We start from the raw sequence: 19,487 nt of genomic DNA, 5'->3' as shown, positions 1-19,487 counted from the left end.
TTTTTGTTTGACATATGAGCATATAACTCACTCCTGAAGCCGTGTATCACATCCAGATAGAATCCTAATGGAAAATTACATTTGAAATAGTTTACTTGGGTTATCAGGTACAGACAGTTGGGCATGCTCAGTTTTCTTCTGCCCTGTTTCAAATTAAGGATAAGAAACGATCTCATACTTTTGAGCATGCTTTTTTCTGTTACATATCTCTGTTGACTGAATTTTTGACAGTGAAAATGTGTACAGTTATACTCAATCCACTCTCACTCTATGGTTTTCTTCCTGAAGTCTCTGGGTGGGTTTAGTTATGACTTATAACTTGAGCATAGTATTTGGGGAGAAACTGAAAAAGTAGTATAAATGTAAATGTAAAAAGATACAGCTCATTCTGTCTTTGAAATTGTTGGTGTGAAAAGAACTCAACAGTGTTTTATTTAAACAAGGTCTGCTTCAACCTTGATTGACTTGCAGTAAATTGCCTGGTACGAGAGGCAAAAGGAAGTGGATAGAAAAATGGCAATCAGCACCAAATGTTTCACATATTGATTGACAAGCACCAGAGATGTGTTAGAGTAAGATAAATTGGCCAACAGGGCCCATCTTGACAGCTCCTGAGATGGGAAAATTGTTCCTGTTAATTTGCCGCTGGGACCTTGTCATTTATTGGGATATACATTTGAGTTTCTTCTAATTGTATAAACAAAGTTTGGATTCCTATGTAGCATAGTTCAACCTCCATTTGGTAATTTTTTTTGTCTGCACCTTTTCTGAGCTGTATTTGTAAATGGCTGTAAGATTGGGGAGAAAGGAGTCATTTAAAGAAGCGGTTTAGCCTGAAATGCAGTGCATTATTCTACTGTCATTATGCACTGAACCTTAGGACCAGTTTGACTTCAGTGGGTTTTGCCTGAGTGAGAAGTGCATAACAGGTCCCAAATCAGGTTCGTAGGATAGTCACATCCAGATTTATACTACTTCATCCTAGCAAATTTAATCATTACTATAATGAAAAGATTTCTTACCTTTTTAACACATCTCATTTTGTACTTGCAAATGCCTTTTAATAAGGTTACAGGTTTTTTTAGTACTGCAGGGTAAAACTCCCTTTTCTATAAAGAAGTCTTTTCATCTCTGCAATTTCTTTTCATTAAAAGGACATTTTATCTTTTTAATTTCCTGTACTGCTCTCCCAATGTCCCCATTAATTATAGTGGCACCCGCTAGTGCTGAGATAGTTAATGGTCTGACAGCCTTTACATTGGAATCTTCCATTTAGAAGGGTTTTACTTGGTCTATAAAAATTTGATGTAAAGTGAAACTTAACATAAATATTCTCATAAATATTCTCAGCTCAGGAGTGAATGTTTGTTAATTTTCTTTTTATTTTCCTTTTTTTAATTCAGCAGATTCTGGTGTTAATTTATAGTATGTCCAAAGAGAATGGATGCTTTTCTTTGGTGTTTTGTTTTATCTTTAATTCTCGAACTCTCAACTCAACATTGGCTTTAAAAAGAATGAAATTGTACAGACCATTGTTCCACATTGGAGACTGGTCAGAATTTTATTTATTTTTCATTTACACTGGTCATTTGTGCTAGACTCTGGTGTTGCCACAAACCCTGTGTATTGGGAAGTGCATAGGTGTGCTGTCCCAGAAGGAGCACAGGGAAGGAATTGGGTATTCAAGTCTCTCAGCAGACATAGTGCCAGATTTTTAAAGGTATTTAGGTGCCTACTTTCGAAAATCCCACTAGACACCCATCTACTTACATACCCCAAAATTCCACTGAAATCAATATGGACTGTAAGGAATGCAAGATTTGGCCTTATGAAGGTAGAGAACAGATTAAACAACTAATGCGGAAATACAAACAGTAATGAAAGTTTAGCTCCATGGTGTTTAAGTATTGTAGCAGTCACTACAAACAATGGTGTGAGCTGAAAAATGGGTTTTCAGTCTTTCTTTTGTGTGTTTCTTAATAATAAATATCCAGAAGCATCCTTTATCTTGAACAATCACGGTACTCTTAACAAATTTTCTAAATTACAACCATATCTAGGGTGTATTGCAATCGTTGTTTAGCATTAAGTACACAGCAGCACTCCATAGAAATTTAGGACAGGAAGCAAATGAGAATACTATCCTCAAACTGCAGAAGTAACTAACAAGTGATGAATTTAATAAGTCCACTCAGCCAGAATATCCTGTGAGTATGTTATGCTATTTATTTGCTTTATATAGTGCTACAACATGAACTATATCTCTGGATTATAAAGCTAGTAATTGATCTGTTTAGACTTCTTGATTACCTAAAGCAAAATATTTATCTGGATCCAGTGATCAAAATTATCCACAAGTGACTGTCCTTATCAAAAGGGCACAAAGAGTTAACACCAAGTCTGTACTACATTAGTTGGAAACTTCACATTAGTTCTGTCTGTGACTTGGATAGAGTTTACTAAATAATTTCAGCTCTGAGTTTTCTCATGTTCGTTCAAGAAGGTGTGATCTTCTCCACCTACCACTGACTTTGGGCACACGAATCACTAATTGTTCTTCTACTCCCAGGAGATGGGTTTCTCTGTAATACAGGTACCAAAAGCAGTTAAGACCATAGTCAATAGAGGTTGTCATTCCCCAGCTTGAGCAATATGTTGATGTAAGTCAAAGCTTTCTGAGGGTTGATTCTTTATCAATAACTGGCATTTGTGTCAAACAGGGTTCGGGGATCAGGGGAGATTCTAATAGTGGAAACCAGCTTTGTTTCCGGTTGTAGTCTAAACTCAGCTTTGGCATGGGGTGAAGATCAATTTGCATGCACATTTACAAAATATATGGCATTTATATATATATATGAGGTCTGAATTTAACCTCTTTACTGGAAGATTTCTCTGGCATGAACATTCAAAGCATATTAGCTGATACAGGTTCACAAGCAGAGAAGTTAAATTTTTTTCTTCCCAACTTTTAAATTACACCTTCAGTTTGAAATCACACAAAGTTTGAAATTTAGTCCAGGTGAGGTCCCAAGCAAGTCTCTGGGGTGAATTTCTCCCAAATTATGTCCTGATTTTTAGGACTTTGTTTTTATTCACAGCAATGGTGGAAGTAGCTTCGAGACAATACCTTATATAGTTCAGCTATAATGATATATGAATAGCTTGCTAAAGCCTTATTTCATGGTGACGATAGCTTGCTTGATTAAACGTATAAGTGGATTTGTCCATTTCTTCGTATTCTAATGATTGGCTAAATCAGAAGTACAGTAAACACACAGCGCAAAATTTGACTTTTGTGAATGATGAAAAAAATCACTGGAACAAATTATTGTTTTCCAGCTATGAAGATATCATTAAGCATATGCCAAGTAATCAGCTTGCAAGTGTAATAGGTTCATGAAGGAAAGGAGTTTTCTAATCTTATTCAGTGATGTTTTTCCCTAGACAGCAACAGCTTTTATAAAATGAGGGTTATATCTTCTCATTATAGAATCTAATCTCCCCAAAAGACATTCAACAGCTGCAAAACCCTAACATCTTTTAGTTGTAAATTGTTTTTATTATTTATCCTCATTTAACTAAAAAAGAAAGGGCTATCAGATGATTTAACAAGACAAGAATTTAGTGACTTTAGCTTTTGACAGCAACAGATAATTTCCTCACATACTGATCTTTTTTGGATCTGTTTTCAGTATGAATCTCCGGTTCTCTTTAATGTCCAAATTCTCAAGTTTTACATAGGCCGTATGTGGATTGTGTAGGAAATGTAGAGTTTAACACTGGTTATTAAAATTAATCATGTCTCTTTAGCATACATGTGGATTGTGATAGCTGACTTTCCTGTGCATTTTGAAAAAAGTTATCTGTGAGTGATCACTCTCCAGATAGTAGATACTTTTCCACACAAATTTTAGTAATAGTACTCTGCACTGATAAGGTGATTTTCATGTTCATAGCACTTCACAAACATGTTATCTTCACAAGTAAGTATTTCTATGCCTATTTTACAGAGGTTAATTCAGATTGCTCAAGGTCACAGAATGTGAAAGCAGTAGAACCAGGACTCAAACTCAGGCTGAATCGAAGCCACTGAGCCACCTGTGTGCACTTTTTCATTCTCCCTCTGTCAAAGATCGAAGGTCTTATATATATATTCCATTGTATATTGTGAACGTTTCTGGTTTTTGAAAAGAAAACATGCTCAATATGGAAATATTTTACTATTTAATTTCTAATTCTCTCAGTCTTTTTTACTTAGTTTTTCTTTGGTCCTTAAAAATAAATGACTTTTGTTTGGTGGTTGTTAGATAATTTAATGGTTCATTTACAGAGAACTCTGTACGCAGTTTCTCCTTCACTGCAGGCAAAGTCTGCTTAGAATAATGAGCAATGCAAACCCAGTTAAACTTCTTTTGTTATTTTCATGAATATTATCTTAACTTCTCTTTTACCTGTTCCTTGCAATTTGAAATTACAGATTCCTTTTTTAGTTTCAGGCCTGAGGTCCTGCAAACTTAGATATTAAATTAATCTTCAGCCTTAAGAGGAAGTAGCATGACTCCAGCAGAATTGCAAATGAGAATTATCTATTTTTATTAAGACCTCTACAAAAATCCACATCCTTAACACCACCATGTGCTGTTCAGTTTATAAATTGGGCAAATGTCAGACCTACACTGATACGATAATTGTCTAAGACCCTGTTCAACTAAAGAATTGTATATGTATTATGCTGATAATGGGCAAATTTCAGAACCTAGCAAAAAACAGTTTGTTACATTAAATCATATCATGTCATTCTAAATCACCTTGGAGAGAGATGAACATTTCCAGGAGCAGAAGTAGAAACTGTGGATTTGATTTTTTTACTCATTTTGAGAAGTTTCTTATTACACAAGTAATTCCATCCATTTCATTGGGACCACTGGAAGCATAAGCATTATTCAGTGTGACTGAGACTGGCTGAACTGGGCCTTGCATAAATGTGTAATTCCAGTTCAAAAAAGCAAAGGATGGTTACTCACAAAAAGACATTTATTTTTTTTTAAACACAGGACACAATTTGCCTGACTGGACCAGTCTAGCCTGTATTGCACTTACTTGTGCATGACTTCATGTTTTTGCGTTATCTTGACTCCATTCACACCATAGCAAACTGGTGCTTATTTTGCATTACATAACCAGTGAAAAGGCTAATCCCCAAGGCATGTTGTTTCCTTTGTTTTGTAAATCAGGTCAGTTTATTTTAGAATTCAGTGGTTGGTTTATTAACAATGTTAAAGCATAGTAATGACGTATTGCTGCTGGTTCATTGCTATTGTAAGTCATTTTGAATATTTTCTGTTTTCTCTGAGTCTTTATTTTTGGCCACTGATTTAAGTATTTGGTTTTTGCTTCACCTCACACAACCACCTTCTATGACTTCCTAGTGTGACACTGTGACCCAACCAGTGTTTCACCCCGCCTTGATGAACCTTTAGGAATTGAAGACCCACATTTTTAAAGGGATTCAGTCATTGCTCAGCTGAGTGGAGCAACGTCTCACCCTTAGGCAGTCTGCTGCCTAGTGAAATTTTCAGTCCGCAGGTGGCGCCATGCTGCTTAGGTGCCTTATTAGAAACTGCCTGCAGACAGTTAAGCGTAAGAAAGGGATTTTCAGAAAGCAACCATCTGACTGGGGAACCACCTAAGTTAGCCAAGAGTGAAATGCAGAAGAGAGCCGCAAGGAAAGGAGAGATGTGCTTACACGTTTAAGTGGCTGACCCAGTGCACCTGGCTGTTGTGCCAGAGGTAGCTGCCTCTCTCCACTCTCAGCTGTGAACCTTCTCCTGGAGTTAGGTACCTAAGCCAGATTAGCTGCTTAAGTAGTCTATGCCCTGGCTTCCAAAACTGTCTTTCTCTCTCTCTCCCTCTTGCTTATGCTCAAAACCTCTCTCACACCCATCCTACAGTCACCTGTGCTCCTAGTTGTGTTTGTGCAGATTCTGTGCTGCCCATCCACCTATTGATAGCCTGTATCTGGCCTTCCTGCTGCGGGTCTGATGAGTGTTAAGTCTTAGGTGTGCTCAGGTCATGCCTCCAGAATTGGGCCTTGCTGGCAGGATAGGAATTCCCCTGCCTACCTTCATCTTGAGCCTGGGTTCTGAGCAGCTCATTAGCTGTGGGGTGTGACTGCAATGCTTAGGCTGCTTTGAAAATGCTGACCACCAGAAACTTAGAGGTCTAAGGGTACGTCTATACTTACCTCCGGGTCCGGCAGTAAGCAATCGATCTTCTGGGATCGATTTATCGCGTCTTGTCTAGACGCGATAAATCAATCCCGGATCGATCCCGGAAGTGCTCACCATCGACGCCAGTATTCCTGCTCTGCGAGAGGAGTACACGGAGTCGACGGGGGAGCCTGCCTGCCGCGTCTGGACCCGCGGTAAGTTCGAACTAAGATACTTCGACTTCAGCTACGTTATTCACGTAGCTGAAGTTGCGTATCTTAGTTCGAAGTGGGGGGTTAGTGTGGACCAGCCCTTAGGCACCTAGGGGGGTTAGCCAGTGCCTGAGCTGAAGATTGGAAGATGTCAGTGGTGTCTGTGGTAGATTTAAGTGCTTATGTGTCTGTTTAGGCATCTAAACCACTAGGCCTTAGGGACATCAATAAATCTGGAGTCTGGAGAGGACTGGGTTCCACATCAGACTGTCTCCTCTTATGAAGACCTTATTTCTCCTTTCATGTGCACAGTGGTCACACTAAAAATATTTCTCTTAGTTTGACTGTTTTTGCCAGTGTGCTGCTTTAAAAGGTTGGAGATTTAGAAACATTTTAAGTAACTTTCCTCTGTCATACCTCTCAGCTGCCCCTTGCTTTAAACTCTGATTTACTCCTGTCTTCTCTCTCTTATATTCAAACTTGTTTGCATTATTAAAAGCTGCATTATGAAATTGAAATGATAGGAAGTTTCACTGATGCTAAAGAAATTGATCACTCATAATCATTTAAAATTTTCTTTCCTACTTTTCTTGTGTACCTCATTTTGGACCCTTCTCTAGTCTTGGCAGGTTTTGAAGTATGTGACAAAGAGGGCTTAATCGAGTGCTCTTTAGAGGTAAATTATTGCTGCTGCTGACAAACCAACATGCTCGCTATTGAGCAATGTCTCACCTTTCTCCTGGGAACTGAAAGGACATATTAGTCAGGAGCAAATGAGAATGTGAGAATTTGAACCCAGGCACTCCCACGTGAGAGCCCTTATTCCCTGGTTCTCCAGGCTGGCCTCTTTTGAGTGCATGTAAACAGCAAATGCTGTTTCAGTTATAAAAATGGAGGCTGGTGTTACTAAACCAGAAAGCAGGCTTTTTATTTTCTGGTAACCATTCTAATTTCATCATCCATGGCTCAGAAAACTTATGTTCCTAGTGCCAATTTTGACAGTACATATTTAATTTATTGAATCTGACTTTTATTGAGAGTGCCCAGCTTGAAAGTCGTCAACCATAGACAAATGCTGCTTTTCACAAGTATTTGAAACACAGCTTATTCTTGCAAAACAGCTACTCAGTGAAAGAATGGCAGAGAGTCTGCTGAATGTGCTGTACCTCAGGAAACTTTCACATTTATCTGCTGCCTGCATAATATATATTGCTGTGCACTGCGAAAACATGCATCTTATGTTATCTAATTGTTTCCTGACACATTTAGCAACATTTCACACTTTTTAAAGTGACATTAACATTGCTGACAGTGTAGGTGCTTCAATTAGGCTGGCTTTGAATTGGAGCCAGAATGCAGTGCATGTCCCCTAACTGTGCTCATAGAAGAAGAAAAACATACGATTCATGAAAATGGGGACTTTGCCAATATTTTCACGTAGCTTCCTATTAATTGTGTCAACTCTGTGTATTTGCTCAGGAAAGGGTAGGGTAAGCTTCCTTTGTTATTTAAATCACCTCTAGTTATAGGCCAACATTGTTCACCACAGATACCCTCCATACTACTACTTGATGTCCAGAGGCCTTCTTCCATACTACTACTAGATAAATGCGGTAGTTGCCAGTAAGATATTGGTATTTGCTGTTTGAAAGTAATTTCTATTACAATAGCATCATATGTCGGTACAAAGTATAGGGAGTATTTGTATTTCCACAGAAATGCATGTTATATTCAATCAATGAATGTCAACATTTGAATGTTCGCCACTATATTCAGCTGTCTTTATTATTATGGTTTCAGTTATAATGGAAATACCTCATCTTCTTTCCTCTCTGAAAATATTCTACTCTCCCCTTGGGTACCGTTCCAGCTCCCTGGCTATCTGCATTTACCCTTGGGTTTCCCATTAGGTGTTATCTAATTGATCATTTAAGAAATACTGATGTGAACATTTCCCATCCTATTGTCCATAGAGTGCAGTGTGCAGTAAAGTCTGTGCAGTTTCATTTTGACCTACATATAGGAAAAGAAAATCATGTATATTTGTGTCCTGGTCCTCAGAAACGGACCATACAACAAAGATAGCTGGATTCAGTAAAAGACATGCATTTGCTTGTATTTATGTATTATACAATATGTAAATTATGTGGACCGTCCATGTTTATCCTGTTTATGGAAAGATCGCATTTTAGATAAGTACAAATTAGGTATGTCACAACCTCTCGATTATGAAGATTACCAGTTTTATAAAGCTACTGAAAATCTCATTTTGTTTATAAATGCCCTCAGCTATGGTAGGCGAATTTCTTGATGTCTTTCTAAGTGTAATTTTTCAGAGAAGATATGCTGTTTAACCACAAGAAGTCATTGTGTAATATGTTGAAGATACATGTACTAGTGCAGCAAAAACCTGTGGAGACAGCTCATTTGTTAACCCCATAAATGAGATTCTTCAAATGGGAAAAGCCCAAGAATGCAAAGTTACAAATAAAATAAGATTCTCACTCTGTTTATCATTATTAAGTCAAAAAGGTGATAGTCTTTCTAAAAGGATATTTTATACAAATGCATAATTTATGATTCATTGTGGAATGAAAAAATTTTGGGGCATGAACCTCCTCCTGTTGAAGTTAATAGCAAGTCTACAATTGACATCAGAGAGAGCCGAATTGATCACTTGGCCATTTTAGAGCACTGTACTCTCACTGACTCTCTCGTGTGTGTGTGTGTTGAATAAACAGGTCTCTAAAAAGGCCCAGGGTTCAATCTCTGTCTCTGTAGGAAATTTAATAATTTTACATAGCACAAAAATATGAATATATTTGGCCAATTTACTGGGATTACAGTACAGATGAATGGGCCCATTACTTCTATTTTAAGAAAATGCTCTAACAAGTAAATTGTAATCATCATGGCCTTTGACTGCCTCACTTATATTCTGCCCACTAATCTATTTCCCCTGGTACGTACTCTAATTTTCCATCCCTGTGCTGCTTCATATCGCTGCCTTTTTTTAATTAAACAACCTGCTCCCAAATAAAATAAAATAAATCCTTCTCATCAATATGGAACTTTATGTCAAAAAATTTGGTATCACCCACTTTTTCTGAGCTACAAATGAGAACTAGATTGATTATTTTTTTCTCTCTCTTTCAAATATCTGGCTTTCTAGGAGAAGGGATTTTTTTTTAAAAGTCCCAATATATTTGTTAAAAGCTCTCTAAAATATTAAATATTTTTCTGTAACATATGTTTCATATGCAAAATACATGATGGCGTGTTGTAATATAAAGATTTGAATGGCATTTGGTTGAGTTGACCGACATAAATTTGAGGTATTACCATTATGGAGTAAATTTGGTCAAGACAAACTCATGCCAACAAAACATAAACACAAACACTTACACCACTCACACTCCCACAAAATAACCTTTGGTATAATACAAGACTATATTCCCATACGGTACAGCATATGCAGATTTTAAAAATATGAAAAGTCTTCTCTCTTCCTTTCATCTCACATGTAGTGTTGAAACAGAGCCAGTATGTGTGAGAATTCGTTGCACACACTATATACAGTGTCACATTCCTGTCTGAGGTGTGTCAAATCTCAAACCAGCTGCTTGTTTCCAACAGAATGTTGCAGAGAAATAATTAGAAGCCAATTCTGCTCACTCATTTGCCTGGAAAGTTTAGGATATATGCTATATTTCATATTAATTCTGCACAAACTTGATGATGATTATGATAATAAAAGTTGAATCGTGTTATCAGTATCACAGTTATTTCCTGGATCAGGTTAGTGAAAATGTCTAGGGCTAGCAAGTTGGTGACTGGTCATTGCTATAAAGTCTAGTTCATTTCAGGTTAACTTGTGTTTATGTTTATGCCCATACTACATGCTAAAGGTGAAAGCAAATCCCATAACAGTTTTGTGTGTGTTATTTTTATGAAAGAAACACAAAAATGCATATAGAAACATAAATGGCCTGTTAGAGCAATGTCACATTGCTTTTAGCTCATCTTCTGCAACTTCCAGAACTCTTTTTAGAGAGACGAGCAGTGTCTAATGGAGCTGGGCATAAAGAACTCCCAAGTGCTAATTCTAGTTTATACATTGACTCAGTATTTGCCCTTGAGCATGTCACATAATTTTTCTTTATCTCAATTTCCCCATCTATAAAAAGGGTAATATTTACCTGTGTATCTCCCAGGACTGTTGTGAAGATCAATTAATTATCAAATGTTTGTAAAGTGTTATGAATGCAAAAAAAAAAAAAAAAAAGCAAAAGTTCTAAATATTGTTACAATTCATGTTTCCAGATCAGTGGGGATCGGTTGGAGTCAGCTGTTAATAACCACCATAACTCTTTCTTTGTACACTGAATTTATATTTCTTTCTGATACTCTTTTTGTTGACATGCAGTGCTTAGTTTCGTAGTCACTCTTTTTTCCTTCCACCTTTTAGGGTCTGTCTTGCCCAGTTAGACTGTAAACTCTTTGGGGCAGCAACATTGTCACCTTTTATATTTGTACAGTGCATAGCTCAGTGGTGCTCCAGTCTCAATTGGGTCCTGGGGCACTATTATAATACAAATAATATAAGCATGATATTATTTCATACCTTATGTAATGTAAGGTTGATCTCTGCACACTTACGTAATTTAAGCGGAAAAGTAGTTTGAAGCACTATCATTTCATATGCATAAAGTTCCTTCTGCAATTTAGTGTGTACCACTAGGGAGCTTCCCTAGGTGTTACTGTACAATAAAGAAAGCTGGGGCTTCATAATGCAAAACAGGATGCATATGGTAAAAAAACCACCAAAACCAGATGCTCAAATTGTACATTTTCTTCATTGCTGTATTTTTAGAAATGTTGAAAATTAGGGTGCACCATCTAACATAGTCGTCTCGTGTCTTTAATGTTTGTGGCTAGCACATATGCAGCATATCTTCCTATGCCTCACTGACCTTGGCAGCATCGCAGAGGTCACATTTCCACATGGATAAACTGTTGTTGAACAATTTCTCCAACTCACCAAACAGAAACCATTTTTATTCCTTCCAAAATCAGGCGTGCAGGTCTTCTTGTACTTCCCCCCCACCCCGCCCCCCAAACAGACATAGTCATTATGGACAATTAAAAGAATATTGTGTCACCCATCTGTCAGTGTCTGGAGGAATAGACTAAGGCAAGATCTTGGGCATATGGATCCTGTTGTCAGAGAAGGGAGTGGTGCAGTGACTTAAAGACTGGGAGTGAGGCAACATTGCCCTATGCACCTGATTTCAGCCAGCTTCATGTTGGGGTGGGCTGAGCTGCCTTACTTGGGGGGAAAGATCAGAACTCAAGAGTTGAAGAAAAAAGTGTGCGGTGGGTGGGGAGGGAGATTCTGTACCTGGAAGATGGGACTAGAAAGAAGTGGGACTGAGAGGGTGTGAAATTGCTGTTGACCAAACCCACATTCAGCCTTAGCTAACTCTTGCAAATGTGACTTTCCCATTATATGTGTCTACAGTATTCCTGAGCAGAGATGCAGAAATGGCTCACTCACTGATTTCACACAATGGAGTCTGGGTTGTGTGTTAAGGATTCCCTTATAATACTCCACTGTCTCATAACTCCTAGTTATGGCCCATTTCTCACAGTAGTATAATTTCATTGATGGGAATGAGGTAATTCACATTGATTATACTTATTACTGTTCCATGTCTTCATTAGTATTGATGGGTACCTGTAGCAAAAACATTCTAAGAGGGAGGTTCAGGCCGGATATATTCTGTGCTACACTCATACATCTCTTGTCCCATGACTCCAAAGAGCTCCCATATTCGGACCATTGGAGGCAGTTGTCATTATTAGTGACAAAATTCTGCATGTGCTTTTTTACTTGTTCTGATGCCCGCTGTGGTCACAAATGGATCGGGCTATGTCCATATTTGAAATCTGCATTCATTTCTACCTTTGGTGAAATGCTGTTGTAAGGTCAATTCATGGCTACATATGATTGCCACAACTGGATGTTTTCCTCTGTTACAGAATTTTGCAAGAAATCTGTACTTCTAATACATCATGTCCAGGATACTGCAGAACAGACACAAGCAAGAAAGTATAAGTGTCATCACTATGTTTTAGACATATTATATACAGTCTTGCTCCCAGTGAAGTCAGTGGCCAAGTTCGCATTGACTTAAGTGGTTTCAGGCTCATAATTTGTGTTTGCTTCCCATGCTTACCATCTGACATGTTTCCTAGTTGCAGGAAAAATATGTGAGTAACCTAATAAAACATGGAAATTGCTTAGCAAATACAGTAAAATTTACTATACAGGAAATATTGTTGTAGACAGGACATCCAAAGTAACTAAACAGCCTAATTACTTGTCAAATTGGGGGCTTCATAGAGTGTACACAAAGAATGTAAACAAAGAAAAAATTACAAAGAATATTGTTCGAGTATCTCATGCTTAAATTGCATTGGCATTTTGATTGTGCTGCAGTTGCATTGAACATTGCCCATAGTAGTGCCTCTGAAAATGTTACTTCTGGGAATATTACAGGGATAAGAAATAATTGTCTGTCTGAGACACAGGGATTATATACCCCAGGCCATTCCGGGGTTAGCTGCCTCAATATGGAAGGACTATCATTCATCTTTTCTCTCTTCAGAGGTGCTGTATTTTAGTGCGGGTCCAGTCCCAGTAAACATGCAGCTAGAAAGATGGCAGAAGAATGGTTTAATTTTGTATTGCTTTCTGCAGTTTTCTGCTGGTGGGAAGTGGGTCTGATCATTCTAAATGGCTGAACAGGAAGTTGCATGGTTTTGCAAAATGGAAAAGATAAAAGGTGTAACCAGTGATTATCTTTATATATCCATTTTGGCCACTAAGGCCCAAGTCCTGCAAAGCACTTAAACACATACTTAACTTTTAAACATGTGAGTAATCCCATTGGCCTGTTAACATCAATGGAAAGACTCCCATTAACTTTAATTTGTCCCTGGTTCAAACCCTAAGCACTTTGCTGGATTGGGCCCAAGTGATCTGAGATACACAACAGGAGAAACATAAATACTCTGCTGAATTGAGGGCTAGACATATGCTTAATTTTAAGCATGTGCATAATCCCATTGTGAAAGCAACCTGAGGGAGAGCATTACTTTGATTTAAGAGCTGGTTCCTCACCTGCATTTTAATTCTGGGAATATGCTTTCTATGGGGTTTTCTTTTTGTAATAAATTATAAGTAACCAAGGGGTTGTTTTTGTATGAAAACTCTTTGGATCAAATACTGAAATTTGGATCAAATACTCGGATATGCAGAAGCTCAGCACTCTCAGGATCTGGTCCTTTCACTTTCCTACTTGTGGATATTTCTGTGGGATAGAAATGGAGCTAACTAGGCCTCTCCCTCCCCCCTTTTGTTTAGCTGTATCTCATTCATCCAGCATCAGCTCATCTAATCAGTTACAGGCTGATGCTGTGGAGACATTCCTGGAATGACTTCACAACATAGCTGATCATTCTGAATATGATACAAAGGGGCGAGTTGGTACCAGTGGTCAATAGGTATTTTGATTCTGCCCCAACTGTAATCATATATACTAATGGCCAGTTTTAATGTGACTTTTTTTCAATATTTTTTCATTACACCCATTGCTGACCTTTGATCCCTGTGTCCTCTTTCCCAGGTCGTCCCATTCCACCTACATCCTCGTCTAGCCTTCTCCCATCTGCTCAGCTGCCCAGTTCCCATAATCCTCCACCAGTTAGCTGCCAGATGCCATTGCTAGAGAGCAATACCTCCCATCAAATCATGGACACCAACCCTGATGAGGAATTCTCTCCCAATTCATATCTACTAAGAGCATGTTCAGGGCCACAACAGGCTTCCAGCAGCGGTAAGGAAATTGCAAGCATATGGAATGTGATTATGACCTTTTTTGTGTCATGTTTGCAAGTATATGTCTGTATCATACAAAATGGTGACTCCTTAATATGAAAATGGAAAAAAAATAAGTCTTTTGTAATTTATTGAACATAAGAACATAAGTTTAAATGTTTTGCATTTAAGTTTTTTGGGGAAACACTGTGTATCATATTTATTTTTCCTTTATTTCACTGTAGAGAATTTCTTTTATATTAAGAGTGATTTAAGGCATGTAAAAACTATTAGTGCATCCCTGTTACTGAGAGAATGACTTACTCAACTAGGTGGTATGCCTTGAAGCAGTCTCTCGTAGAAGGGACATGTCTATACTGTACACAATGGTATTGGTTTGCATTTTTATAGATTAATGATGTATGTAAAACAAGTTCTGAGGCTGTATTCCAGAAAGCATGTCCTGCACCGGTTATTGTGTTTGTGCTCTTGTTTCAATAATATGTCTAATCCTAGCTTGTCAGTCTACATATAACTAAACTATTGATGTTTTCAGAACTAATTTATAACTGGAAAACATTTTAGGCCCAGTTTTCAAAAGTGGGATCTGATTTTGTGTTGCCTCTGTTTGGTGCCTCAATATTTGGGTGCCCATCTTGGGCCAATAAGGCCCATTTTCAGAAATGCTGAGCCCCCATGACTCCATCTGTAGTCAGTGGAATCTGTGAATGCTCAATGCTTTCTGAAAATGAGGCTCAAGATGTCTCAGGCTAAGGGACCCAAAATCACAGGCTACTTTTGGAAATGTTAGGCTCACAAGTCTTCACTTATTTTTTTGCATTAGGTTATTTTGTCAAGGAAATGCATCCAGTTGATATGGACCGTATTCAGATATGTGTGTGTGTAATTCCTATTAACTTAAGTGGGAGTTATCAGAGGACAGCGTCTGACCCTTAGTCTCTTGCCTCGGAAAGTTTCAAATATTCTTTATAAAAACGCATTTGACCCTAATTCTGCTTAACGATGCTAATCTGAACTTCTGTTTTGGAAGGTTATTCACCTACTGTTGTAGTTAATGTACATTTAAAATCCTTAGCTAATAAAAGTGTTTTACTTACAATTTTATAGCCTTGACATTTAACCACAATGAACACACAGAAAAGTGACAGAAAAAGTAGAAGATGCAGTTACTGATCACTCCCAACTTCTCCCCAGGTCCTCTGTTCCCTATAATGATGTAGGTCTGCGTGACACTACAGATCCTGTGTGGCACGGATCTTTTGGTATTTATGCACATGCCCTGTAAATTTTAATTATGAAGTTTGCTGACCAAGATATACTAGCGTAATCTGATTTAACAACACATTGGTGCACCCAGCAGAGTCATCTGCTGGATGTAGTCATACATGGCATCCCAAATGTTTGACTGGAGAATGGAGAAATGTGGCACTAAAAAGCATCTGCAGGTTTAACTGAATGACTCTTTATATTTCATTTTAAACGATAAATTATCATTGCAAGTCTTTTATGTCTTAGAGCCTCGGGGTGGCCTTGGCCATGTTTCATGTTGCTCTCAGGCTGTGGGTTGATACGATGTACCTTTATAGTATACTCAAAAATGTTTTGAATTGCCTTTTTAAAGGTTGGTATGGCTCAGCATTTTGGCTCTGTGCCCCACCATAACCATTTTCAAGCATGCTCCATTTTCCCCTTTAATAACATATCGGGTTTCTCAAGAGGGGAGCTTATTATGTTTCATTTCTAATTTTGAAGGTACCACAAACAGGCGATTACCTATTACCTCATTCTGACCACAGATGCGTGCAGGATTCTTTGAACAGCACTTTGCTCTTCAGAACTTGCCAGCTGCCTTAAATAACTAAATAAGTATTTCCTTTAGTGTACAAGTGAACACTGAAGATACTAATATTTATCTTAAATAGGTAACGTTCACATGTTCTTAAGCATCAGCTTGTCTAAGTGCTAAGTGTTACAATAACAAAGCTGCTTTCTACCTGCAAGACTTTCAAAATAGCGTATGTCATCGATAGAGATTATCCTGAGCTGTAAAATTCAGATGTGAATCATAATCTGATTTTTTGAATAACTCTGAAAATTAAGTTGTTTGGATCCAAGGTTTCAGTTCAGCACATTATAGAGAGGGGAGATAGATTAAAAATTGGAAACTAGATCTGTGTTTGGATTCTAAACCCCTAGAAAGTTCAGAGTATTTTGTATCTAGGGCTTAAATTTATGCCCAACTCTGGTTATTAATGCATGACAAAGATTTTATCTTTAAAAGCTGTGCTGCAAACACCTAAATAAACATAGAAGACCATATAAAATGTGAAGAATTCTCATGTTGATCACGTTACTTAATAAGGGTGCTCCCGTTTGGCTGATGGTATACTTATATTTGCCTCAACCCTATGATTATAGGATAACTCCTAAATGGGTTTAAGATGTGTCTTCCTGGATGTGAGTTGATAATCATCCATATGTACTGACCTGGGCTCTTCGCGATAGCCTTTCTTGATATATTTGGAAAATGCATATGCTTAAAAAAATTACCTAATCTAATTTTCTATCAAATGAGCAATCCATTGTTGATATTATGAAAGCCTTTAATCTACAATAAATCTTTATTAGAACTCATCAGAGCTTCTAGTTTGAGAGAAATGTGATTATAGCACTCTTAAAATGACATTACATCATTGGGGTGATTGGTTTATCATTTGGAGAAGCGACATCAATCATAACTAGCATAACCACACAGTAAATGAATTCAACCTTTCTACTGTGGAACAATGACACTATAATTGCTCAAAATCAGGCTTAAAATGAAATCAGAAAATGCACTTTCTTCAAATATGATGTTAACTTAATGGAATATATTATTAAAAATCATGTTTGAGGAAATTCTATGTAATTAAAAATATGTGGAAATGTATTCCTTTTTTCTCTCATTAGAACCTGATTTTAGTTGCAGAACCATTTTATATGCAACAGAGATTATGCTGTTTTTAATTGAACGCCGATCATTTAGGTTTTCTACTTTTATTTCTTAATATAGTATGCAGCAGAATTATATATTAAGGAGGACAAAAGGCTGTTGAAATATGGTGCACCTGCTGGTAATATTTTTGAAAAACTCACAAATATTATAGAGGAAAATGAGACCAAAAATGTGTAGCATTTTATACATGTAAAGATACCCGAGGGCAGAATATTTCCATAAGAGGTCAATTTTGTCACTATCTAGAATGGTTTCTTATAGTTAGCATGGAAAACAGGCTCATTTTCTTTTGTTGTATAGACACAGGATATGCTTTTTTGTGATTATGTTTAGAAATGACCTTTATCTAATGAAAGTATTATTTTGATGTGTGCATTCAAAAATGGACAATAGTGGTTATCTGTCCATAGGCTGTACATTTCATAAACAGGATAGATTTTAAATTACTGACACTCATTTTTTTTCTTGTCAAATTAAGATTTACTGCTATTTGAACATCAACCCTGGAAACAAGAGAAGTTTGTGTTTTCTGTTTTCAGTATAACTAACATACCCCTGGATACAATTTATTTTCTTCTGAAATGAGTACCCTCTTGCATGATAAATTTTGTTTCAATTGATAGTTAATTAGAGCCTTATTTTAAGATCCAGCACTATACTTTCATTTTTAATCCTCTGAGTTCTATGGATAATATGAAAGCAAATGCAATGTTAATTTCTTTTTGTCTGCATAAAGTATTTTGAATTTGAGAATAGGGGAAGCTAGAAATTTTACCAAGCCCTGAGACTGAAATCTGTTCATTTACTCTGAGCTGTTTTCCAATGGGTTACAGGAATCTAAATGAAAGCAGAGTTCGGCCCAATTTTTAGTATTTATGTATCTTTTGACACAGGTGAACTAATATAAAGCATTTGGCCCAATATAACAGTATACATTCACCGAGCAAGATTTTGATTTTTCACAGGTGCCATTGTGTCTGGGGAGACGGCAACAGGTGGAATGGTTATGAAATGTGCAGTTGTTATTGAGTATGCTAATATAAATTATTTAACTCACTGGTTTTGACCTTGCTCTCAAAGGGTCTTGGTTCTGTGTTAAACTCAAAATAAATATTAACACAAGTCTTATTAACATGACCAAGTTTGATATGATCACACATGTGGAATGTGAAACATAGAATCATAGAATATCAGGGTTGAAAGGTCATCTAGTCCAACCCACTGCCCAAAGCAGGACCAATCCCCAACTAAATCATCCCAGCCAAGGCTTCGTCAAGCCTGACCTTAAAAACCTCTGAGGAAGGAGATTCCACCACCTTCCTAGGTAACCCATTCCAGTGCTTCACCACCCTCCTAGTGAAAAAGTTTTTCTTAATATCCAACCTAAACCTCCCCCACTGCAACATGCTGTAATGCTGTGTGAATGCCTAGTTAAAAGGATCTAAATTCCTCAGAAAGGTACCAGGAGGTACCACAAAATACAGCAGGGCTTCATATTTAGAGATTTGGATTCAAATGCTCATAAACTACCTTTTACTGCAGTCTGTTCCAGTGGATACAAAGCATTGCTCTGAAGGAATCTGGTATTTTTTATTATTACATCACCCCTGAAGGTCTTACTCCAGATTCTGTTCTAGGAGTGTTCAAAGCAGTCTGCTTTCTGACCTTCTACAGTTCGGAGTTACATAGACAGATGCCTCCAGTATCCAGTAGTATAATTTAAAACCCTATGGAAGAAGTCATCTTCAGAAAAGAAAAAAAAAAGAATCCCACAGAAAAACAATGAAGTCTCCCACAGACAGTGAAGTATCACCCCCCACTGAATGGAAAAGTAGTTTCTGTATCTACCGGCGTACATAGTAGAAAATAAAATAGCAACAAGAAAAATCCTGAATCCTTAGCTTACTTTTTTCCATGAAGGATTGACTTCATGTTATTTAAAAGACTAAATAAAAGGGTTTGGGTAACTCGGTAGGTAGCACCTTCATCTTTTTGCCAGAAGGACATCGGTTTAAACTGTAGATAAGAAATCTAGGCATGCATATCCCTCCCAGCATGATTTCAGTGGCTGCTGGGTTGCTAGAGGAACTATTCTTCTGTATTAAACTGGACTCAATACTGATGGTATTAAAGATCCCCTGGCACTTTTTAAAATAGAATGCACTGGT

At 37.4% G+C, this 19,487-nt stretch overlaps 1 protein-coding gene across 15 annotated transcripts in view; it reads left to right on the top strand.

The window, feature by feature from the left end:
• TENM2 (teneurin transmembrane protein 2) overlaps positions 1 to 19,487 on the top strand; it is a 1,090,181-nt gene that overhangs the window by 728,776 nt on the left and 341,918 nt on the right. For 14 of the 15 annotated variants that reach the window (XM_065554888.1, XM_065554886.1, XM_065554895.1 and 11 more), the window contains one exon: positions 14,113 to 14,322. The exons of the other annotated variant lie outside the window; for it this stretch is intronic. In XM_065554888.1, the coding sequence (XP_065410960.1) occupies positions 14,113 to 14,322 (210 nt within the window). The remainder of the gene's footprint in view (positions 1 to 14,112; positions 14,323 to 19,487) is intronic. 15 annotated transcript variants of the gene reach the window in all.

The sequence above is a fragment of the Chrysemys picta genome, chromosome 8 (assembly GCF_011386835.1).
Source record: "Chrysemys picta bellii isolate R12L10 chromosome 8, ASM1138683v2, whole genome shotgun sequence".
Taxonomy (NCBI): domain Eukaryota; kingdom Metazoa; phylum Chordata; order Testudines; family Emydidae; genus Chrysemys; species Chrysemys picta.
This window is presented reverse-complemented; position numbering and strand designations above follow the sequence as displayed.